The sequence below is a fragment of the Cololabis saira genome, chromosome 17 (genome assembly GCF_033807715.1).
Source record: "Cololabis saira isolate AMF1-May2022 chromosome 17, fColSai1.1, whole genome shotgun sequence".
In the NCBI taxonomy this organism is placed as follows: Eukaryota; Metazoa; Chordata; class Actinopteri; order Beloniformes; family Belonidae; genus Cololabis; species Cololabis saira.
The window spans coordinates 1,047,935-1,072,233 of NC_084603.1; the positions used below are offsets into that span (position 1 = coordinate 1,047,935).

General features: G+C 48.8%; 1 protein-coding gene across 1 annotated transcript in view; it reads right to left on the minus strand.

Annotated features, from left to right (window-relative positions):
* Nucleotides 1-24,299, minus strand: part of LOC133464059 (cullin-9) — a 74,577-nt gene that overhangs the window by 36,047 nt on the left and 14,231 nt on the right. Inside the window, 19 exon segments of the mRNA XM_061746025.1 lie at nucleotides 401-586; nucleotides 1,942-2,075; nucleotides 4,542-4,717; nucleotides 6,357-6,452; nucleotides 6,538-6,643; nucleotides 6,904-7,075; nucleotides 8,438-8,528; nucleotides 8,651-8,878; nucleotides 8,987-9,092; nucleotides 9,201-9,289; nucleotides 11,765-11,913; nucleotides 12,912-13,108; nucleotides 15,721-15,911; nucleotides 16,616-16,817; nucleotides 18,749-18,971; nucleotides 20,038-20,079; nucleotides 20,082-20,237; nucleotides 21,865-22,048; nucleotides 22,352-22,539. Of these exon segments, the coding sequence (XP_061602009.1) occupies nucleotides 401-586; nucleotides 1,942-2,075; nucleotides 4,542-4,717; nucleotides 6,357-6,452; nucleotides 6,538-6,643; nucleotides 6,904-7,075; nucleotides 8,438-8,528; nucleotides 8,651-8,878; nucleotides 8,987-9,092; nucleotides 9,201-9,289; nucleotides 11,765-11,913; nucleotides 12,912-13,108; nucleotides 15,721-15,911; nucleotides 16,616-16,817; nucleotides 18,749-18,971; nucleotides 20,038-20,079; nucleotides 20,082-20,237; nucleotides 21,865-22,048; nucleotides 22,352-22,539 (2,916 nt within the window).

Consider the following 24,299-nt stretch of genomic DNA (forward strand, 5'->3'; position numbering starts at 1 on the left):
TGTGAATTATGAGACTGTTGTAGCTCCATGAGGTAAAACCAGGACTACTGTATTTTCTGCACTATAAGGCTAAAATACCTAAAAGCCTTTCATTTTCTCAAAAACCGGTGGTGCGCCTTATAATGCTGCGCGTCTTATAATACAATGCGTATTATATATGATCATTACGGTACTTTCTTTTACAGGGGGATTGTGGGTAATGTAGTTTGTGTCGCCGTAACGGCGCTAAAACCGGCAGGAATCGTCACAGACGTTCAAGGCAACAGCAGCGACGGCGACTAGCGTCATGGCGACTTTGACGAGACGGAACCGAGACCGTTGGAGGCTGCACACGAGACCCGGGTCTGGACCAGGACCAGGAAGGTCCTGGTCCTGGTCCAGGTTCTGGTTCTGGACTTACTGGACTTGACGGGGGGCCTCAGGTCCTCGGCGTCGGCCCGGCTCGTGTCCACGTGGACCAGCAGGTGCGTCAGCCGCCGGACTCTGGAGTTAAAGATGGCGGCGCGGCTCTTGCAGCGGCGAGCCGCCTCGGCGTTGTCCAGGTACTCACTCAGCAGCCAGGACAGGGGGGAGCCCCCCGAGGATTCTGGGTAACGAGAGAGAGGGGGGGAGGGAGAGGGTTAGCGGGGAGACCTGGACCAGGTCTGAGTCATGTGACCCGGATGTGTGTGTGTGTGTGTGTGTGTGTGTGTGTGTGTGTGTGTGTGTGTGTGTGTGTGTGTGTGTGTGTGTGTGTGTGTGTGTGTGTGTACACATTAGGGATGCACCGATACGATACCGGTATCGGGTATTGGTATCGTTATCGGTCCGATACCGTATAAATAAAATAAACAATGTTAATAATTGAAACGAATTACTGTAATTTAACAAATGAATCGCTTAGCCATTACATTGCTGTGGAGGAAGAGAAGCTGCCGACTGAGGTCCCGTGCATCTCTCTTCCAACATGAGCCCACAGACACTAAACGCAGTTTCTCCAAATATCTGACTTGCTTTGTCTTTGCTTTGTAAAGACCTTGTTTGAGGTTTATTTTCCACGTCATTGATTTCCATCTGGTCGCTAGACTACATCCCGATCCCGCAGTGGTTTTTTTTGTCCGCCCGCAGCAAAATTCAAACCGCCCGATCCTGCGAGATTTGTGTTGGGTCCCGCGGGACCCGGCGGGACCCAATCCCAATGCAGCCCTCTAGCCACCACCGCTCCTCTCTTTCCTGTCTCTCTCCCCCGACTCGGAGCTCTGGTGTGGAGGCCGGGCGCAGCGGCGCGGCGAGGGGACGAGCCGGAGCTCCGTCACTGCACACTTGGGGAGGGTAAAAATATTGAAAAATTGATGAATCAATTCTCCCCGCCCTAGTTCAATATGGATTCATCAAAACCTCTGAACGATTCCCCTCCTGGCCAGTGGGGGCGCTATTGTGCGCAACAGTTTCTTATGATTGGTGTTTTGTGGACGGCGGCTGCACGCAATCAAACAACAATAAAATGGCAACGATGGCAAGCGGAAAATCTTTCAGATCGGACGTTTGGACTCATTTTGAATTCCCTAAAGGAAGAACACGAGAAACGGACTAAAGTATGGAGGAATGTAAAGGCCCTTTCACATAGAAAGCGTAAAGCTCAGCCTGCCGCCGGCTTTCCTGTTCATTGTGTATGTGCTACCGCGGCGCAATAGCGGATGGCTTTACTGCCGAGCTGGGCAGCGAGCGAGAGGCGTCTGCTGCAGAGTGGCAGCGTGCCTGCCTGCCCAAATTGAATTTAATTTAATTCCACCGTGCCGCGCTGTGAGGACTTGTGTCCAATAGGAGAGAAGCTGGTGGAGGCTCTGCGCCGAGTCAGTACTGTAGTACAAAAGTTAAAATCCCGGGGGGGGGGTCAGGTGTGTGTAGGTGTCAGTACTACAGGAGTAATCAGAGCCTCCCAGCAGGTGTGTGTACTAGTACCTGGGTGTGTAATACTCAGTACTACAGGAGTAATCAGAGCCTCCCAGCAGGTACGACCCAGAGCTTCTGCAGCTTCAGCGTCCGGCAGGAACCGGTCAGCAAACATCTGCTCATGACGGAGGGCAGAGTTCAACCTGGATACACACATGTACACACATGTAATACACACATGTAATACACACATGTAATACACACACATGTACACACATACACATATTATATACACGTATATATAATACACACACACAGCAGGATTAAACCCTGCAGTAGAACTCGTAGTATTTTTTCTGCATGTTGACGTACTTTGTGATAGTACTTTGGCGTATCTGGTTGTACTAGTTGAGGATCTGCAGCAGCTGTGCAGGAGGTCTAGTACTGTCGGTGTTTAAGTAGTTTAAGTACAATCTAACTGCAGTAACTTCTGAAGTATTTTCTGAAGTACTTTCTGAAGTATTTTCAGAAATATTTTAGTATTTCCTGAAGTATATTTTGAAGTATTTTAGTAATTTCTGAAGTATTTTAGTATTTTTCTGCAGTAGCCTACTCCCTGCGGTACTGCCTGCAGTACTACAGTACGTAGTAGTACTTTGGGGCCCTACTTGTTGAAGAGCTGCAGCAGCTGGGCCCGGTCCTGCTCCACCTCCTGCACCAGTATTTTAGTATTTCCTGTAGTATTTTAGTATTTCCTGTAGTATTTCAGTATTTCCTGCAGTATTTTAGTATTTCCTGCAGTATTTTAGTATTTCCTGCAGTATTTCAGTATTTCCTGCAGTATTTCCTGCAGTATTTTAGTATTTCCTGCAGTATTTTAGTATTTCCTGCAGTATTTTAGTATTTCCTGCAGTATTTCCTGCAGTATTGTAGTATTTCCTGCAGTATTTTAGTATTTCCTGCAGTATTTCCTGCAGTATTTCAGTATTTCCTGCAGTATTGTAGTATTTCCTGCAGTATTTTAGTATTTCCTGCAGTATTTCCTGCAGTATTTCAGTATTTCCTGCAGTATTTCCTGCAGTATTTCAGTATTTCCTGCAGTATTTTCTGCAGTATTTTAGTATTTCCTGCAGTATTTCCTGCAGTATTGTAGTATTTCCTAGGTGACCCTACTTGTTGAAGAGCTGGAGCAGCTGCGCCCGGTCCCCTCCACCTCCTGCACCAGTATTTTAGTATTTCCTGTAGTATTTTAGTATTTCCTGTAGTATTTCAGTATTTCCTGCAGTATTTTAGTATTTCCTGCAGTATTTTAGTATTCCCTTCAGTATTTTAGTAGTATTTCCTGCAGTATTTCAGTAGTATTTAGGGGTGACCCTACTTGTTGAAGAGCTGCAGCAGCTGGGCCCGGTCCTGCTCCACCTCCTGCACCAGTATTTTAGTATTTCCTGTAGTATTGTAGTATTTCCTGTAGTATTTCAGTATTTCCTGCAGTATTTTAGTATTTCCTGCAGTATTTTAGTATTTCCTGCAGTATTTCAGTATTTCCTGCAGTATTTCCTGCAGTATTTTAGTATTTCCTGCAGTATTTTAGTATTTCCTGCAGTATTTTAGTATTTCCTGCAGTATTTCCTGCAGTATTGTAGTATTTCCTGCAGTATTTTAGTATTTCCTGCAGTATTTCCTGCAGTATTTCAGTATTTCCTGCAGTATTTCCTGCAGTATTTCAGTATTTCCTGCAGTATTTTCTGCAGTATTTTAGTATTTCCTGCAGTATTTCCTGCAGTATTGTAGTATTTCCTGCAGTATTGTAGTACTTCCTGCAGTATTTTAGTATTTCCTGCAGTATTGTAGTATTTCCTGCAGTATTTTAGTATTTCCTGCAGTATTTCAGTATTTCCTGCAGTATTTTAGTAGTATTTCCTGCAGTATTGTAGTATTTCCTGCAGTATTTCAGTATTTCCTGCAGTATTTCAGTATTTCCTGCAGTATTTAGTATTCCCTGCAGTATTTTAGTAGTATTTCCTGCAGTATTTTAGTATTTCCTGCAGTATTTTAGTATTTGCTGCAGTATTTTAGTATTTGCTGCAGTATTTTAGTATTTCCTGCAGTGTTTCAGTAGTATTTAGGGGTGACCCTACTTGTTGAAGAGCTGCAGCAGCTGTGCTCGGTCCCGCTCCACCTCCTGCACCAGTATTATAGTATTTCCTGCAGTATTGTAGTATTTCCTGCAGTATTGTAGTATTTCCTGCAGTATTTCAGTATTTCCTGCAGTATTTCAGTATTTCCTGCAGTGTTTCAGTAGTATTTCCAGGGTGACCCTACTTGTTGAAGAGCTGCAGCAGCTGGGCCCGGTCCCGCTCCACCTCCTGCACCAGTATTTCAGTATTTCCTGCAGTATTTTAGTATTTCCTGCAGTATTTTAGTATTTCCTGCAGTATTTCAGTATTTCCTGCAGTATTTTAGTAGTATTTTCAGGCCCCTACTTGTTGAAGAGCTGCAGCAGCTGGGCCCGGTCCCGCTCCACCTCCTGCACCAGTATTGTAGTGTTCCCTGCAGTATTTTAGTATTTCCTGCAGTATTTCAGTATTTCCTGCAGTATTTTAGTATTTCCTGCACCAGTATTGTAGTATTTCCTGCAGTATTTCAGTAGTATTTAGGGGTGACCCTACTTGTTGAAGAGCTGCAGCAGCTGCGCCCGGTCCCGCTCCACCTCCTGCACCCAGCTGTGGGCCTTGGTGCTGTAGAACAGGAAGGTGCGGCAGCAGAGCTGCTCTTTGAACACGGGCCAGAACGTGGGTTTGGGCCCCAGGACCTCGAAGCCGTGGACCCGGGTGTCGATGCCGCCCTGGAACAGAGGGAGGGGTCAGAGGTCAAAGGAGGGGGTCAGGCCCTGCCACGGCGGGGAACCCAGTGTTGTTTTCGTCAACGATAACGAAATTATTTCGTTGACGCACCTTTTTTGCATGCCGATAACGAGACGGTGACGAACTTAACGAGGCTCTTTGATGACTAAAACATGACGGGACGTGTTTGAGTTTTTGTTGACAAGACGAGACTAGAAAATGTTAGCGGGTCAGACATTCAGAATGCAGGACATTTCTGCTGCCTTTGACATGTCTGTCAAAAATTTAAAAATATCAGTTGCAACCTATCGTGGTTTGGCCACGCCCACCTGGCATCACGCTAGCAGCCCCTGCTAGCCACACGGCTAAGTCGCAGTCACTTGAAATGTTGAGAAAAAAGTCGAAATGTCGAAAAAGGTCGAGTAAAACTAGACTTAAACCTTTTTGAGTTTTCGTCGACTAAAGCCTTTTTGAGTTTTCGTCGACTAAAACTCGACTACTTCTTCTTCCGGCTCTCGACGAAGGCGGACGCTTTTCTGCTCCTCTCCCTTATCTATCTGCCCTGCTACTGCTTTTGTTTGTCTCGTCTTCAGAGTCTCTTCTTTTCACTCCTCCAAACTCTACAATCATGGAATTGATTAACTGGTCTCTCAGCACAATTGACCACATTTTTGTGACCAGAAGTCAGGGGATAAGGGAGCCCTCCTGCCCTGATGGGATGTTTTTTGCTGGATACACAATGGATTCCTGGAAACATTGGAAACCGTTGTGTTTGGTGATTCTGTCTGTCGAGGACGTTGAAGATGCTTCATAATTGGATTTATGATAGCAGGATTTCTCCTGATCGGAAGAGGGGGATTCCTGGTCTACCGACAAACGCGTAAGTGGTCGACAGCTGTTCTGGCTCTTTCAGAGCTGCCGGACGTGGCTGAAGGATCAAGCAAGGTGATCAACACTCAGACTTTAACGTTGGGAGAGCAAAGCCGTAAGCTGGATGTGATTCTTGAACAGAATCTCAGGCTGGCGGCGTCTTTGAGCTCATTGGTAAGATGGAGAAGACCCTGGAGAAGTTGGAAGCTCGGCTTGGTGGGAATTGATCACAAATTCATCTGATTGGAGTCGCCATTGATGAACCAGAGACTGAAGGCAGACGGAAAATTACTGAGGCTGCCTGTTTTCAATATAATTGTTGATTCTATAATCTGGCTTTGACAGGGCGGTTTTGGCCGATCGATCCAGTCACAATCTCCCTGGTGGAATGTAAACAAGGGACTCTGCCCCCACTAACCCTCCCCTCTCAGGAACATCTGTGGACCCCTGTTTTCAGAACTGACCGAGCCGTCTGATAACATCAAGGACATTGGCTGAGGAAGCTCTGGGCGAAGTTCACGGACTCATCGCTACACACACTTGCTGATAAACACACCCTGTGCCGGGATCCCCCCCCCCTCGTTCTCGTCGACTAAAACCTTTGCGTTTTACGTCGACTAAAACCTTTTTGAGTTTTCGTCGACTAAAATGATCACATATAGAAATGACTAAAATGTGACTAACAAGCATTTTCGTCCAAAAGACTAAGACTGAATCTAAACTGGCTCCAGAAACACGCGGGGGGAAACCCCGGGGGGGACCGGGTCTCACCTGCTGGCAGCGCTTGATCCGGATCTGGATGATGGACCAGAACCGCGTCACGTTCTCCAGCAGAACCACGCGGCTGGCGGACGGGGCCACGTTGACCTGCGGGAGAGGGGGCGGGGTTAGGTTCTGTGGGCGTGGCCTGGGGCCCGGGGGCGGGGCCTAGGTTGGTGATGCTAACACTCACCGTGTTCAGCTCCGTGTTGATGCTAGCCGGGTCGTCCCCCCCCAGGACCAGGATCCGGGCCGGCATGTAGCTGGAATCCTCACTGGCCACCAGGACCGCCAGTTGTCTGGGGACAGGAAGTGATGTCAGAGGACGTGATGTCAGAGGACGTGATGTCAGAGGACGTGATGTCAGAGGACGTGATGTCAGAGGACGTGATGTCAGAGGACGTGATGTCAGAGGACGTGATGTCACGCCGGTGCGGGGCTAACAGGGGGCGGAGCTAACGCGGGTTAGGGTGTGTGTATATGTGTAACGTGGGGGTAGGGCCAACAGGGGGCGGGGCTACTTCAGGGGGCGGGGCTAACAGGGGGCGGGGCCTCCTACCGGATGACGACGCCCTTGTGCATGAAGATGTTGACGAAGTGCGAGCCGGTGCAGCCGTTGGATTCCCAGTAGGTCTTGGGGTTCTGGTCCGTCAGCTTGGAGGCCCGGTGGTGGTTGGAGGAAACTTCCACCTTCTCCCAGCACTTGTCCTCCTTCAGCTCCACGGAGGACCCTGGAGACCAGAACCAGAACACGGGTCAGAACCAGAACCAGAACCAGAACCACGTTAGAACCAGAACCTTCTCCCAGCACTTGTCCTCCTTCAGCTCCACGGAGGACCCTGGAGACCAGAACCAGAACACGGGTCAGAACCAGAACCTGCTGGACCCTGCTATAAAGAGCAAAGCCCCCTCTCTTTCTCTCTTTCCTGCAGGATCTCTGCACCTCTGACCGGTCCACGGTCCCATGGAGTTCTCTGTGAGCTATGAAGAAGCCTCAGCTCCTATTTTAGCATGAAGAGCTACTAGCTACGGCCTCCTCCATGATGGAGACTGAAGAAGCGTCTGCAGCTGTAACCAGTGACCCACGAATGTTCTGAGCCCCAGAAAGTCGAACCAGGGACCCTGCAGGCCTGAACGCCTTTGGACCGACCTGGAGATGGAGGAGGCCCAGCTGCTGTACCCATAATGCACCACTCATCCAGCTGCTGTACCCATAATGCACCACTCATCCAGCTGCTGTACCCATAATGCACCACTCATCCAGCTGCTGTACCCATAATGCACCACTCATCCAGCTGCTGTACCCATAATGCACCACTCATCCAGCTGCTGTACCCATAATGCACCACTCATCCAGCTGCTGTACCCATAATGCACCACTCATTCAGCTGTATTACCCATAATGCACCACTCATTCAGCTGTATTACCCATAATGCACCACTCATCCAGCTGCTGTACCCATAATGCCCCCCCCCCACCCCACACACACACACTCTTATCTTGGTCATAAAACCTCCGAGCCTGTTCTCACTGGATGAGACGAAATCTCGTACGTATCCGTTAGCATCGTTAGCACCGTTAGCACCATCCATCTCCATTTGGACAACTGGATTACAACCAACTGAACAGGCTCGTTTCCTGCTGGTCTCAGAGACAGAAACCAGACCAGACCGGGACAGAAACCAGACCGGGACAGAAACCAGACCAGACCGGGACAGAAACCGGGACAGAAACCAGACCAGACCGGGACAGAAACCAGACCAGACCGGGACAGAAACCAGACCAGACCGGGACACAAACCGGGACAGAAACCAGACCAGACCGGGACAGAAACCAGACCAGACCGGGACAGAAACCAGACCAGACCGGGACAGAAACCAGACCAGACCGGGACAGAAACCAGACCAGACCGGGACAGAAACCAGACCAGACCGGGACAGAAACCAGACCAGACCGGGACAGAAACCAGACCAGACCGGGACAGAAACCAGACCAGACCGGGACAGAAACCAGACCAGACCGGGACAGAAACCAGACCAGACCGGGACAGAAACCAGACCAGACCGGGACAGAAACCGAACAGAAACCAGACCTTGGCACAGGTTCCGGAGGAAGACGTCGAAGAAGGGGATGTTGATGGGTTGGTGGCTCCGGCGATGTTCCTCGATCTGACCCAGCACCATCTGACAGGAAACAGGAAGTAGAATCATGTGATGACGGGGGGGACGAAGGACGGGGGGGAAATCACAACAAGAGGGACATAAATGTCGTATTCCAGGAGAAACAGGTCCCGGTTCCCACGGACCTGGATGCAGCCGGCCAGCACGCTGGTGGTCATCCTCTTGTACAGGCTAGCGTACTTCTCGCAGTCGGAGATGAGGTCCCTGAGCTCGGGGACGAGCAGCAAACTGGCGCTGTGCTTGTCCAGGGCCTTGACCAGGACGTCCCGGGTCCCCAGCCGGCACATGACCACGGCGTAGTCCTTGTTCAGGGACCCCAGCCGGTACAGGAACCCGATGAAGAGCTGCACCACCTGGGGAGGGACGGAGCCGTTAGCACGCCGCCGCCGCGACCCCTGCTGACCCCCCGCTAACCCCCCACTAACCTCTCGGCCCCCCCCCCCCCCTGACCCCCCACTAACCTCTCGGTCCCCCACGAAGGCCGCCATGGTGGACAGGCAGGGCTCGATGCTCTCGTGCCACGGCAGCTCGTCCTCCTGGTAGTTGTCCAGGAACTTTTTGAGGATCCTGCAGGGACAGACGGCCAATCAGATGGGTTCACCGTAGCCGCGGTGCTACCGTAGCCGCGGTGCTACCGTAGCCATGGTGCTACCGTAGCGGCGGCGTGGGCAGTACCTGAGGATGGACAGCTGGATGGCCCGGTCCGCTCGGTGCTGCTCCATCAGACGGACCAGGTCCTGGTAGGTGTCCCGGCTGTGGGTCACCTGCAACAGAGACCAGAGTCAGGGATCAGTGTTGAGTGTGTTTGCTGTTGTTTGTTTGCTTATTACTGTGTAACGCGCCAACGGTCTCTCATGCGGACCGACAGTCGTTACGTTTGTGTCGTTGCACCGTTACGTTTGTGTCGTTGCACCGTTACGTTTGTGTCGTTGCACCGTTACGTTTGTGTCGTTGCACCGTTACGTTTGTGTCGTTGCACCGTTACGTTTGTGTCGTTGCACCGTTACGTTTGTGTCGTTGCACCGTTACGTTTGTGTCGTTGCACCGTTACGTTTGTGTCGTTGCACCGTTACGTTTGTGTCTTTGTACCGTTACGTTTGTGTCGTTGCACCGTTACGTTTGTGTCGTTGCACCGTTACGTTTGTGTCGTTGCACCGTTACGTTTGTGTCGTTGCACCGTTACGTTTGTGTCGTTGCACCGTTACGTTTGTGTCGTTGCACCGTTACGTTTGTGTCGTTGCACCGTTACGTTTGTGTCGTTGCACCGTTACGTTTGTGTCGTTGCACCGTTACGTTTGTGTCGTTGCACCGTTACGTTTGTGTCGTTGCACCGTTACGTTTGTGTCGTTGCACCGTTACGTTTGTGTTTTTGTACCGTTACGTTTGTGTCGTTGCACCGTTACGTTTGTGTCGTTGCACCGTTACGTTTGTGTCGTTGCACCGTTACGTTTGTGTCGTTGCACCGTTACGTTTGTGTCGTTGCACCGTTACGTTTGTGTCGTTGCACCGTTACGTTTGTGTCGTTGCACCGTTACGTTTGTGTCGTTGCACCGTTACGTTTGTGTCGTTGCACCGTTACGTTTGTGTCGTTGCACCGTTACGTTTGTGTCGTTGCACCGTTACGTTTGTGTCGTTGCACCGTTACGTTTGTGTCGTTGCACCGTTACGTTTGTGTCGTTGCACCGTTACGTTTGTGTCGTTGCACCGTTACGTTTGTGTTTTTGTACCGTTACGTTTGTGTCGTTGCACCGTTACGTTTGTGTCGTTGCACCGTTACGTTTGTGTCGTTGCACCGTTACGTTTGTGTCGTTGCACCGTTACGTTTGTGTCGTTGCACCGTTACGTTTGTGTCGTTGCACCGTTACGTTTGTGTCGTTGCACCGTTACGTTTGTGTCGTTGCACCGTTACACCGTTACGTTTGTGTCGTTGCACCGTTACGTTTGTGTCGTTGCACCGTTACGTTTGTGTCGTTGCACCGTTACGTTTGTGTCGTTGCACCGTTACGTTTGTGTCGTTGCACCGTTACGTTTGTGTCGTTGCACCGTTACGTTTGTGTCGTTGCACCGTTACGTTTGTGTCGTTGCACCGTTACGTTTGTGTCGTTGCACCGTTACGTTTGTGTCGTTGCACCGTTACGTTTGTGTCGTTGCACCGTTACGTTTGTGTTTTTGCACCGTTACGTTTGTGTTTTTGCACCGTTACGTTTGTATTGTTGCACCGTTACGTTTGTGTTTTTGCACCGTTACGTTTGTGTCGTTGCACCGTTACGTTTGTGTCGTTGCACCGTTACGTTTGTGTCGTTGCACCGTTACGTTTGTGTCGTTGCACCGTTACGTTTGTGTCGTTGCACCGTTACGTTTGTGTCGTTGCACCGTTACGTTTGTGTCGTTGCACCGTTACGTTTGTGTCGTTGCACCGTTACGTTTGTGTCGTTGCACCGTTACGTTTGTGTCGTTGCACCGTTACGTTTGTGTTTTTGCACCGTTACGTTTGTGTCGTTGCACCGTTACGTTTGTGTCGTTGCACCGTTACGTTTGTGTCGTTGCACCGTTACGTTTGTGTCGTTGCACCGTTACGTTTGTGTCGTTGCACCGTTACTTTTGTGTTTTTGCACCGTTACGTTTGTGTCGTTGCACCGTTACGTTTGTGTCGTTGCACCGTTACGTTTGTGTCGTTGCACCGTTACGTTTGTGTTTTTGCACCGTTACGTTTGTGTCGTTGCACCGTTACGTTTGTGTCGTTGCACCGTTACGTTTGTGTCGTTGCACCGTTACGTTTGTGTCGTTGCACCGTTACGTTTGTGTCGTTGCACCGTTACGTTTGTGTCGTTGCACCGTTACGTTTGTGTCGTTGCACCGTTACGTTTGTGTCGTTGCACCGTTACGTTTGTGTCGTTGCACCGTTACGTTTGTGTCGTTGCACCGTTACGTTTGTGTCGTTGCACCGTTACGTTTGTGTCGTTGCACCGTTACGTTTGTATTGTTGCACCGTTACATTTGTATTGTTGCACCGTTACATTTGTATTGTTGCACCGTTACGTTTTTGTATTTATCGTTACGTTTGTGTATTGCTCTGGAGCGGACCCTGACCCTGATCAACACCAGACCCAGACCCGCCCCGGTACCTGGTCCCAGACCCGGTCCCAGACCCTGATCTAGTCCCTGACGCCTGATCCAGACCGGTACCTGGTCTAGACCCGGTCCCAGACCCGCCCCGGTACCTGGTCCCAGACCCGTACCTGGCTGCGTTCCTCCTCCAGCTGCGAGGCGTCGTCACACAGCAGCTGCTCCAGAGTCTGGATCACCTCCTTCGTGGCCGTCAGTTCCTTCAGACTCACCACCAACATCTGCAGCTCCGTGTCCTTGAAGTCCAGCTGCTCGCGGGACTCTGGGGGACGGGGACAAACACACACATACACATATACATACTTATATATTCATATTCATACATATATATATATATATATATATATATATATATATATATATATATATATATATATATATATATATATTCATATTCAAACATACATATACATACTTATATATTCATATTCATACATATATATATATATATATATATTCTTGTGCATGTTGAGGTACTATTATGATTATTATGATAATATTTGGTGTATCTGGTTGTACTAGTTGAGGATCTGCAGCAGCTGTGATGGAGGCCCAGTACTGTCAGCGTTTAAGTAGTTTACTTACAATCTAACTGCAGTACTTTCTGAAGTATGTTCTGAAGTATTTTAGTACTTTCTGAAGTATTTTCTGAAGTATTTTTAGTATTTTCTGCAGTACTTTGAGGACCCTACTTGTTGAGGATCTGCAGCAGCTGAGCTGTAAGACCAGTACTGTCAGCGTTTAAGTAGTTTAAGTAGAATCTAACTGCAGTACTTTCTGAAGTACTTTGTGCAGTACTTAAGTATTTTCTGCAGTACTTTCTGAAGTATTTTAATATTTTCTGCAGTATTTTCTGCAGTACTTTCTGAAGTATTTTCTGTAGTATTTTACTATTTTCTGCAGTACTTTCTGAAGTACTTTCTGAAGTATTTTAGTATTTTGTGCAGTACTTTCTGAAGTACTTTCTGAAGTATTTTAGTATTTTCTGCAGTACTTTCTGAAGTATTTTCTGACGTATTTTAGTATTTTCTGCAGTACTTTCTGAAGTACTTTCTGAAGTATTTTAGTATTTTCTGAAGTATTTTTTGCAGTATTTTCTGCAGTACTTTCGTATTTTCTGAAGTATTTTTTGCAGTATTTTTTGCAGTATTTTCTGCAGTACTTAAGTACTTCCTTAAGTACTTTATACAGCGTGGCGCCGACCCACACCTGCGGTTCTGGCCCTCCTCCGAGGCGTTACCATGGCAACGGCAGACTCACCTTTGCTCTCCAGCTTGTGCACCATGGAGATGTGGTTGAGGGCGATGATGGCTAGCATGGTCTCGGCCCGCGGCAGCGCCAGGCAGCGCTTCAGAACCGCCGTCACGCCGCCCGACACCAGCTGCTCCGCCAGGCTCTTGTGGTTGGAGATCAGCATGACGACGACCAGCAGCCCGTTACGCACCGACGGGGAGCAGCTGTAGAGAGGAGGGTTAGCGGTTAGCAGTTAGCAGCCCGTTACGCACCGACGGGGAGCAGCTGTAGAGAGGAGGTTAGCGGTTAGCAGTTAGCAGCCCGTTACGCACCGACGGGGAGCAGCTGTAGAGAGAAGGTTAGCGGTTAGCAGTTAGCAGCCCGTTACGCACCGACGGGGAGCAGCTGTAGAGAGGAGGTTAGCGGTTAGCAGTTAGCAGCCCGTTACGCACCGACGGGGAGCAGCTGTAGAGAGAAGGTTAGCGGTTAGCAGTTAGCAGCCCGTTACGCACCGACGGGGAGCAGCTGTAGAGAGGAGGGTTAGCAGTTAGCAGTTAGCAGCCCGTTACGCACCGACGGGGAGCAGCTGTAGAGAGGAGGGTTAGCAGTTAGCAGTTAGCAGCCCGTTACGCACCGACGGGGAGCAGCTGTAGACAGGAGGGTTAGCAGTTAGCAGTTAGCAGCCCGTTACGCACCGACGGGGGGCAGCTGCAGACAGGAGGTTAGCGGTTAGCAGCCCGTTACGCACCGACGGGGAGCAGCTGTAGAGAGAAGGTTAGCGGTTAGCAGTTAGCAGCCCGTTACGCACCGACGGGGAGCAGCTGTAGAGAGGAGGGTTAGCAGTTAGCAGTTAGCAGCCCGTTACGCACCGACGGGGAGCAGCTGTAGAGAGGAGGGTTAGCAGTTAGCAGTTAGCAGCCCGTTACGCACCGACGGGGAGCAGCTGTAGACAGGAGGGTTAGCAGTTAGCAGTTAGCAGCCCGTTACGCACCGACGGGGGGCAGCTGCAGACAGGAGGTTAGCGGTTAGCAGCCCGTTACGCACCGACGGGGAGCAGCTGTAGACAGGAGGGTTAGCAGTTAGCAGTTAGCAGCCCGTTACGCACCGACGGGGGGCAGCTGCACACAGGAGGGTTAGCGGTTAGCAGTTAGCCCGTTACGCACCGACGGGGAGCAGCTGTAGACAGGAGGGTTAGCGGTTAGCAGTTAGCAGCCCGTTATGCACCGACGGGGAGCAGCTGTAGAGAGGAGGTTAGCGGTTAGCAGTTAGCAGCCCGTTATGCACCGACGGGGAGCAGCTGTGGAGAGGGAGGTTAGCGGTTAGCAGTTAGCCCGTTACGCACCGACGGGGAGCAGCTGTAGACAGGAGGGTTAGCGGTTAGCAGTTAGCAGCCCGTTATGCACCGACGGGGAGCAGCTGTAGAGAGGAGGTTAGCGGTTAGCAGTTAGCAGCCCGTTATGCACCGACGGGGAGCAGCTGTGGAGAGGGAGGTTAGCGGTTAGCAGTTAGCAGCCCGTTACGCACCGACGGGGAGCAGCTGTAGACAGGAGGGTTAGCGGTTAGCAGTTAGCCCGTTACGCACCGACGGGGAGCAGCTGTAGACAGGAGGGTTAGCGGTTAGCAGTTAGCAGCCCGTTATGCACCGACGGGGAGCAGCTGTAGAGAGGAGGTTAGCGGTTAGCAGTTAGCAGCCCGTTATGCACCGACGGGGAGCAGCTGTGGAGAGGGAGGTTAGCGGTTAGCAGTTAGCAGCCCGTTACGCACCGACGGGGAGCAGCTGTAGAGAGGAGGTTAGCGGTTAGCAGTTAGCAGCCCGTTACGCACCGACGGGGAGCAGCTGCAGACAGGAGGGTTAGCGGTTAGCAGTTAGCAGCCCGTTAGCGTGTTCGGTTCGGAACGGAGGCGTACCGAACGAGTTTCCACACGGACATATTAAGTAGAGGACCGCACGTTGTGGAGCAGAGCGCTGGTGCAGCTGCACATAGCGCTCACACCGAGAAAGTATTAAGATTAAAGAAAAAAGCACTAACTAATGAAGAACTAAAGAGCTAACACATAATTGTGACAAGTCCAGTGTTTCCCCTACCATCGAGCCCCCCCCGCCAGGCCTAAAAAAACAAATCAATGATCATTTACGTTTAGGAGCCTCTGCAGCTGTTCTGCAACGTGAGTCAACCTGCTCCGTTGCCTAGTAAAGCCTGAATTATGGTTCGGCGTTAAATCGACGTAGAGTCTACGCCGTAGGGTACGCAGCGACGTGCACCGTACGGCCGCTGGCTGCGTACCCTACGCCGTAGGCTCTGCGTTGGTGTAACACAGAACCATAAATCAGCCTTAACGATGCGAGTACCGCTGCTGAGAGCGCGGGCATATTATTATAAATTATGGGATGTATAGAGTTTGTAGCTAGCCAACTATGGCGCCGGCCAAAAAAAGAAAAAATATGGCGGGCGACAGACGACATGATATAAAGAAATGTTTCTGCAGGTACGCGTGTTTGTGTTTGCATGTGATGCTGCAGGGAAGCATGAAGGAAAACACAGCCCGACGACACACCAGGCGTCCGCGGGGTCCTAGTGCCGGCACACGTAGAGCCAATGTTATTTTGTGTGTGTAATAAACAACTAGCACGTTTATATTTTGCATTTTGTTTTCTTACTGTACCGAAAATGAACCGAACCGTGACCTCCAAACCGAGATTTTTGTGTACCGTTACACCCCTAGTAGCTTGTATTGTATTGACGCTATACTAATATATATATATATATATATATATATATATATATATATATATATATATATATATATATATATATATATAGCGGCCGCCACTCACCCCTTGGTCCTCAGCATGAGGTCGATGGCGGCGGGAACCACGGCTAGCAGGCCCCGGGAACCCTCCGGCGTGGCCGAGCCGATGCTGGCGAAGATCTCCAGCATCACCTGGGTGCCGGACTCGGACAGCGGCGCGCTGCTGCCCACGCTGCGCAGGTCGTGCTTGCTGGCGCCGGTGATGACCTTCAGCGTCTGAGGAAGAGGAGCAGGAGGAGGAAGAGGAGGGTTAGTGAAGGCACCGCGGGAACCTGAGGACCTGAGGGGGGACGGGACTCACCGACACGACTATTTTAATAGTCGATTAGTCACCGACTATTAAAACGATTAGTCGATTAATCGGATAGACGCTATCGCGCTGCGCTGAGACGCTATAGCGCCGCGCCGAGACGCTGTTGCACCGAGACACGCTGTCGCGCTGAGACGCTGTCGTGCTGCGCTGAGACGCTATCGTGCTGCGTTGAGACGCTATCGTGCTGCGTTGAGACGCTATCGTGCTGCGCTGAGACGCTGTCGTGCTGCGTTGAGACGCTGTTGTGTTGCGCTGAGACGCTATCGCGCTGCGCTGAGACGCTATCGCGCCGAGACGCTGTCGCGCCGCGCCGAGACGCTGCCGAGACGCTGTCGCGCCGCGCCGAGACGCTGCCGAGACGCTGTCGCGCCGCGCCGAGACGCTGTCGCGCTGCGCGACTCTGGGCTGAGATTGTATTGAAGTGAGACGCCTCACTCTGTTGTAAAAACACGTCTGGAGACAATTGTGGACGATGGAATTCATTGTGGACAATTGTGATCATGGATTCTTGTGGACAACGTGGAGGAATCGTTGCAGCCCTAGTAGGAACCCCCTGAGGGGGAACCTAAGGACCTGAGGGGGAACCCCCTGAGGGGGCGGGACTCACCGCCAGCGCCAGCTGCTGCACCGTCACGGCGGCGGGGAACTCCTGCATGCAGGACAGCACGGCCTTCACCCCGCCCTCGGTGGCGAACGACACCCTCCACTCGTAGCGCAGCATCAGCAGGTGGGTGAGCCTTAGGGTGCTGAGCACCAGCTCCCTGGAGGAGGAGCCCAGCAGCTCCACCAGCAGCTTCAGAACCTTGTCCCTGGAAGAGAGGAGAGTTAGAACCTTGTCCCTGGAAGAGAGGAGAGTTAGAACCTTGTCCCTGGAACACAGAAGAGGTTAGACCAGAGGTCGGCAACCCAAAATGTTTTAGATCCATATTGGACCAAAAACACAAAAAACAAATATTTCTGGAGCCGCAAAAAATGAAAAGTCTTGTATCAGAATTAGAATGAAGGAAACACATGCTGCATGTTTCTATATTAGTTAGAACTGACGGAAGATTTATTTATTCATTATGCACTTCGAGAAAAGTCAAAATGTCGAGATTAATGTTGAAGTACAATCTTGAGAAAGAAGTCGAAATGTTGAGAAAAAAGTCGAAATGTCGAGAAAAGTCAAACTTTCGAGAAAAAAGTCGAAATGACGAGATTAAAAAAGGAAAAAGGAAGAAAAAAAGAGAAAAAAAGGAAAAAGAGAAGGAAAAGAAGAAAAAAAGAAAAAGGGAAAAAAAGAAAAAAAAATAGGAAAAGAAGAAAAAAGAAAAAAAAAGAGAAAAGAAATAAAAGAAAAAAGGAAAAGAAAAAAAGAAAAAAAAAGTTAAACATTTTTGAAAAATCTCCAGGAGCCACTAGGGCGGCGCTAAGGAGCAGCATGCGGCTCTGGAGCCGCGGGTTGCCGACCCCTGGGTTAGAACCTTGTCCCTGAAACAGAGAAGAGGTTCAGATCCTGCAGAGCCTGGATCAGGCTGACGGAGCCACAAATACAGTATTGACCTGAATATAAGACGACCCTGATTATTAGACGACCTGATTATAAGACGACCTGATTATAAGACGACCCTGAATATAAGACGACCCTCTTTTTCAAGACTTTTGTTTGAAAAAAGTTTGAAAAAATACTTTTTGAACACCAAATTCAATTTTTATACAGAAAATAATGACAGTACATCTGAAACAAATTATTATAACAATATATAGGAGATAAAAAGCCTGTTATTTTGCCTTTTTTTTTCTTTCTCTCTTTTCTTCTTCTTTTTTCAGTTTTTTCTTCTTTTTTCCTTTTTTTCTTCCTTTCCTTTTTAATCTCGACATTTCGACTTTTTTCTTGAAAATTTTGACTTTTTTCTCGACATTCCAACTTTTTTCACGAAATTTTGACTACCCCAACATTTCGACTTTTTTTCTCAACATTTGAACTTTTTTCTTGAAATTTTGACTTTTTTCTCAACATTTAGATTGTTTTTCTCAACATTTCAACTTTTTCTTGACATTTAGACTTTTTTCTCGAAGTGCATAATGAAAACAAAAATCTCCCCCAGTTCTAACTAACATAGAAACATGCAGCATGTGTTCCTTCATTCTAATTCTGATACAAGACTTAATTTTTTGCGGCCCCAGACATATTTGTTTTTTGTGTTTTTGGTCCAATACGGCTCTAAAACATTTTGGGTTGCCGACCCTTGGTCTGGACTGAATGGAAGACGACGCCCACTTTTGCAGTCTTATTTAAAAGTAAAATACACCGTCTTATATTCAGACCAATACGGTTCCCAGAATTCACTTTAATCGTGAGGACGACCAGAGCAGCAGGACGTTGTTTCCTCGGGACTAAAGTTGCTTTTAGTCAACGAAAATTATGACTAAATATCGTCGTCAACGAACCTTTATCACCTGAGGAAAACGAGACGAGACGAAACGAAAATGCTGGTCATGTGACCATAACGATGATTAAATATATAATGCAATATCGTCGGCGAATAAAATGAGACTAAAATGTAGATTACAAAAAAAAAAACTCTGACCAAAACGAGACGAAATGTTCTAGCAAAATGATAACTGGACCCAAAGACTAGACTAGAACTAGAGTCACTGTCTCTCTGCCAGACCTCCAGGACCGGGTCTGGACCAGGTCTGGACCAGGTCTGGACCAGGTCTGGACCAGGTCTAGACCAGGCCAGGTCTACTCTCTCACCGGACGGTCTGGGCCGAGTCGGTCCTCATGGAGTTCTTCTCCTGGCCCCCCTTCTCCTCCAGCAGGCGGGTGATGAAGAGGACGGCCGCCAGCTGCTGGGTCTGGTCCCGGTCCGGATCCGGGTCTGGGTCTGGGCCCGGGACCCCCTTCTTCAGGATGTCCACCACCTCCCCCAGCTTCTCCAGCAGGGTCTTCTTCCCCTGGACCCGCGGGTTGTTGAACACTGTAGAGGACAAGGACCGTCAGAACCTGGACCAGGACCAGGACCAGAGACCAGGAACCAGGGAGACCCTGGTACCCTGGACAGGGACCAGGGAGACTACAATAACATTTTTACAGTGAAATGAGTGCACTAGCATCTCACATTTTAATTAATATTGGATTATTTTACAGATTTGACACAAAGCTGGTACGTTAAAAGCCTCACACGGGGCACCAATTATGTTGCGCCACAAAGGGGGTTCAGTTATTACAGAGTTATTCATCAATAATTAATAAAGTAGATTATGAAGCAGCAAAATTAAGAAATGTTTAGACAACCAGGACTGCGTAACACATGGACTGTTGCACCGTTATTAGCTCCAACAACTAGGACCAGCGTCACAGTTGTCGGACCTGAGGGTCCAGGACCAGGGTCTCCCTGGTCTCCTGGTCCACCGTTTTTAGCTCCAAAAACTACGACCAGCATCGGACCTAAGGGGGGATGTTGGGCCACAGTCCTACGTGAACATGGGAAGCCTTAACACATTCACTGCCATTGACGCCATATGGCGTCAATTATGCCGGCGCAACTTGTCAGTAAATATCAGGCCAGTAGATGGCAGCAAAGTGCCTATTTGGATGAGTGATCGTGGGGGGGGGGGGCTAGAAGAGGAAGAGGAAGAAGGAAGACGTGCAGAAGAGAAATGGCGAGACAACAGAGAGACGACACAGAGAAATACCGGCAGCTTCTTTTTTTTTTTTTCTTTTTTTTGGTCCAAACCTTGTGTTTTCGCTGAAACCACCCTATGTTCTACTGCTGATATCTAAAGAACAGAAAATGATAAACACAAACTTTGTGATGTGACGTTCACGAGAGTCTAAAGTTTCTTGACGTAGTTTCAATGTTTATGTACTCCTAAAACTCAATATTCTGTGGGTCTTTGAACATCAGCCAAAATGCCCCAAACCTCTGGCAGTATGGAGCTCTCTGCTCTGAAAATGGCTGGCAGTCAATGAGTTGGGAACTTTAAGGACCAGCACCCCCTTTGTTGCACAACAGAGACCCTAGACCGGTTCCCCCCCCCTACCTTTGATCTGGTCCTCCAGGTCCTCGGGGACCCGGTCTTCGGTGGCAGCTCGTTCTCCTCGGGGCTGCAGGGATCCTGGACCTGGACCTCCTTCTTGGCTTTCTTGGAGACGGATGCCATGGGGGCCGACGGGGACGGGGTCTGGTTCTGGGAGCCAGACCCAGACCCGGGGCTGGAGGACGAGCCCAGTGGGCTGTCGGCTGCAGGACAGACCGGGGGGAGGGTTAGGGTTAGGGCTGCAACGATTCGTTGTCCACAAAAATCCATAATCACAATTGTCAACACTGAACTCCATTGTGCACAATTGTCTCCAGACGTGTTTTTCCAACGGAGTGAGGAACCTTAACCTAAACCCGCACCCAAAACCTAACCTTAACCTAAACCTGGGCGATTTTGGACAAAAATAAAATCTTGATTTTTTTTCTCTGAAAAGCCGATTTTCGATTTCGATTTTTTTGGTAAAACTACAAAAGACAATGGAATAAATTGTTTCTTTATTTTTAAAGAAAAATATCAAACAAATTTCCCTATTGGGAATGAAGTGCAATTTAAAGATCCTGTAAATCCTCCTTGAGTTTAGTAAAGTGACAACATTTACAATTTTCTTGACCAAACAAAGACGACTAGACGAGCTCTGTCTGTAATGCAGCCAGCTGCAAAAAAGGAAAATCCATTTTCAGATTTTCCTTTTTTTAACATCGATTGTCATTAATAAATCCGATTTAGATTTAAAATCGATTAATCGCACAGCCCTACCTAAACCCCATAACATAACCTTAACCCAAACTCTAACCTTAACCCTTTCTACAAAAACCCCTCACCTTAATCTCTCCTCTCCGAACTGTCATCCCCCTTTAACCCCCCCCCCCCCCCCCCCCCCCCCCCCCCCCCTCCCCCCATCTAAACTCACAACTCTCCTCTGAAAATACGCCCACTAGCCACATACGAAGACAGCGGATCCTCCAGAATCCGACTACACTCATAAGGGAAACCCAGTTATCCTGATACACCACACAGCACATCTCATAACAAAAGCTCTGATACTAACTCAGAGGTACCACACCCTAATCTAACCCTAACCCCCCAACCTTAACCCTAACCCTTAACCCTAACCCCCTAATCCTAACCCTATCCCTTAACCCTAACCCTAACTAACTCAGAGGTACCACACCATACACCACTGACAAAGTACTTTAGTGCATACGGATCTCAAACAGGATGTACGATGGAGAGTGCAACACAGAAGCGTATTGGTCCCTTCAGGGGGCCGTAACCACTAACCCAACCCTCACTAGTGTTATGGTTACCCTAAAGGCTGAATTAAGGTTCTGCGTCACACCAACGCAGAGCACACGCTGTCACCGTGACGCCGTCGTGAACCTTCAGACTTCTCCATCACTCCATTTCTCCGCGGTGCAGTTCCCCCGTGACCGCTAGTTACTGATCTTTTCCTGAATGGTTTATCCGACTTTTTCCGGTCACAGTGAATCAAAGAGATAAGGACAACTATTGTGCAAAAAAACCAAAACAAAAAAAAAGAATCATATATAAACTAAGAAAAGAGGAAACTGGAAATGCGTTGCTGCCAAGTGAACCAATCACAGCCCTCTCGTCTGCGTGTGGTCTGCGTCGCCTCGACGCGTAGTTACAATTTTAGGGAGGTGCAAGTCAGTGACGGCGTGTGGTCTGCGTGGACGAAAACCACACGCCGTAGGCACAGCGTCGTTTTGACGCAGAACCATATTTCAGCCTTAACCCTAACCCCAACCCTAACCCGGGTTACAGAGGTCTCAGAGGCCTCAGAGGTCTCAGGGACCGGTTCCTCACCCAGCAGGTCCTGGTCCTCCAGGCCGGCGCCCCCCCTCCTCAGGTAGAACCTGGAGAAGGTGTGGGAGCAGAGCAGATCCTCCAGACACGACGACGGCAGGTGCTGCTTCAGGAAGTGCAGCAGCTTCCGGGCCACGTCCCCGGGGACGGACAGACCGATGAGGGACGAGTCGTCCAGCTGGACCTGGAACAGAACAGGGGGGACGAGATTAGACCTGGACCAGAGGGGGGACGAGGTTAGACCTGGACCAGGAACAGAGGGGAGTCAGTCTGGATCAGTCTATACTCAGTCTAGACTGAGTCGACTCCTGGTCGTCAAGTACCTGCACCAGGACCCCCCCCCCGCCCCCCCTTTACCTGGTCCAGTTCCTGTTCCAGAACCCCCCTGACCCCCCCTGACTCCCCTTATCCCCTACCTGGTCCAGTTCCTGCTCCAGGACCCATTCCCCCCCCCCAGGACCCCCTAGGACCGACTTGGCTCCCCTACCTGGTCCAGTTCCGTCTCCAGAACCCCCTCCACCTCCGTCTGCTGTTTGGGCTCCAGCTTCTTGACGAAGAACAGCAGCTCCCACCACTCGGCCCGGCTCAGGGTCCCCCCGTCCCCCCGGGGGGGGGAGGACAGGTAGGGCAGCGAGTACAGGCCCCCGGGGGGGCGCGAGAAGAAGGTCTGGCTCACTGGGGGGGAGAGAAATTAAATATAAAAATAAGTTAATTAATATTATAAGGACCAGTAGGAGAGAATACTATAGTAAAGTATTGGATGATAACAACAACAACATTAAAGAAATATGGAGAACACTAAATAAAGTGATAAAGAATGGGTGCACGTTATGGGTGCACGTTACGGTTCGGGCCGCATTAACGGCCGAAGGAATGGTATAAATCGCGCCAAAGTTACATGATTAATTGAAAATGGCCGACCTCCTGTTCGGTTTCGGACATGGCCAAAGAGACTTTTCTCCAGTGTTAGCGTCGCTCCATTGGCTACCCGTAAAATTCAGAATCCAATTTAAAATTGTATTACTTGCGTATAAAGCCCAAAACGGCTTAGCTCCGCAGTATTTACAAGATTTGATAGTGCCTTATGTTCCTGGCAGAGCTCTCCGCTCCCAGGGTGCAGGTTTACTCGTAGTTCCTAGAGTATCTAAATGTAGATTTGGAGGGCGGGCGTTCTGCTATCAGGCACCATTACTATGGAACCAACTTCCAATCTGGGTTAAGGAGGCTGACACCACCTCCACCTTTAAAACTAAACTTAAAACCTTTCTGTTTAGTAAAGCCTATAGTTAGTGTTTAGTAAACCTCTAGCTGGTGTTGGTAAATCTCTAGGTAGTGTAAACTCTAGTGTGTTAGAGTCAGTAGTCATAGTTGCAGCTATAGAACAAGACTATAATAGTTAGTCTCAAATATAGCTTGGTGGTAGATATGCTGCTATAGGCCTATGCTGCAGGGGGCACCGACATGATCCAAAATATACGAAAAAACGTACGAAAAAACGCACGAAAAATCGTACGAAAAATCGTACGAAAAAATGTACGAAAAAACGTACGAAAAAAAAACGTACAAAAAAATGTACGAAAAAACATACGAAAAAATGTACGAAAAAACGTACGAAAAAAAATGTACGAAAAAACGTACGAAAAAAAACGTACGAAAAAACGTACGAAAAAAAACGTACAAAAAAATGTACGAAAAAACGTACGAAAAAATGTACGAAAAAACGTACGAAAAAAAATGTACGAAAAAACGTACGAAAAAACGTACAAAAAAACGTACAAAAAAAACGTACGAAAAAACGTCTGAAAAAAAACGTCTGAAAAAAAACGTACGAAAAAACGTACGGAAAAAAATGTACGAAAAAAACGTACGAAAAAAATCGTACGAAAAAACGTATGGAAAAATGTACGAAAAATATACGAAAAAACGTACGAAAAAAAACGTACGAAAAAACGTACGAAAAAAAAACGTACAAAAAAATGTACGAAAAAACGTACGAAAAAACGTACGAAAAAAAATGTACGAAAAAACGTACGAAAGAAACGTATGAAAAGAAACGTACGAAAAAACGCATGCTATCAGGCACCATTACTATGGAACCAACTTCCAATCTGGGTTAAGGAGGCTGACACCACCTCCACCTTTAAAACTAAACTTAAAACCTTTCTGTTTAGTAAAGCCTATAGTTAGTGTTTAGTAAAGCTCTAGCTGGTGTTGGTAAATCTCTAGGTAGTGTAAACTCTAGTGTGTTAGAGTCAGTAGTCATAGTTGCAGCTATAGAACAAGACTATAATAGTTAGTCTCAAATATAGCTTGGTGGTAGATATGCTGCTATAGGCCTATGCTGCAGGGGGGACCGACATGATCCACTGGGCGGTGCCTCTCACCCTTCTTCTCCTCTCCTCTTCCCTTCCTCTCTTCTCCATTTCCATTTTTAT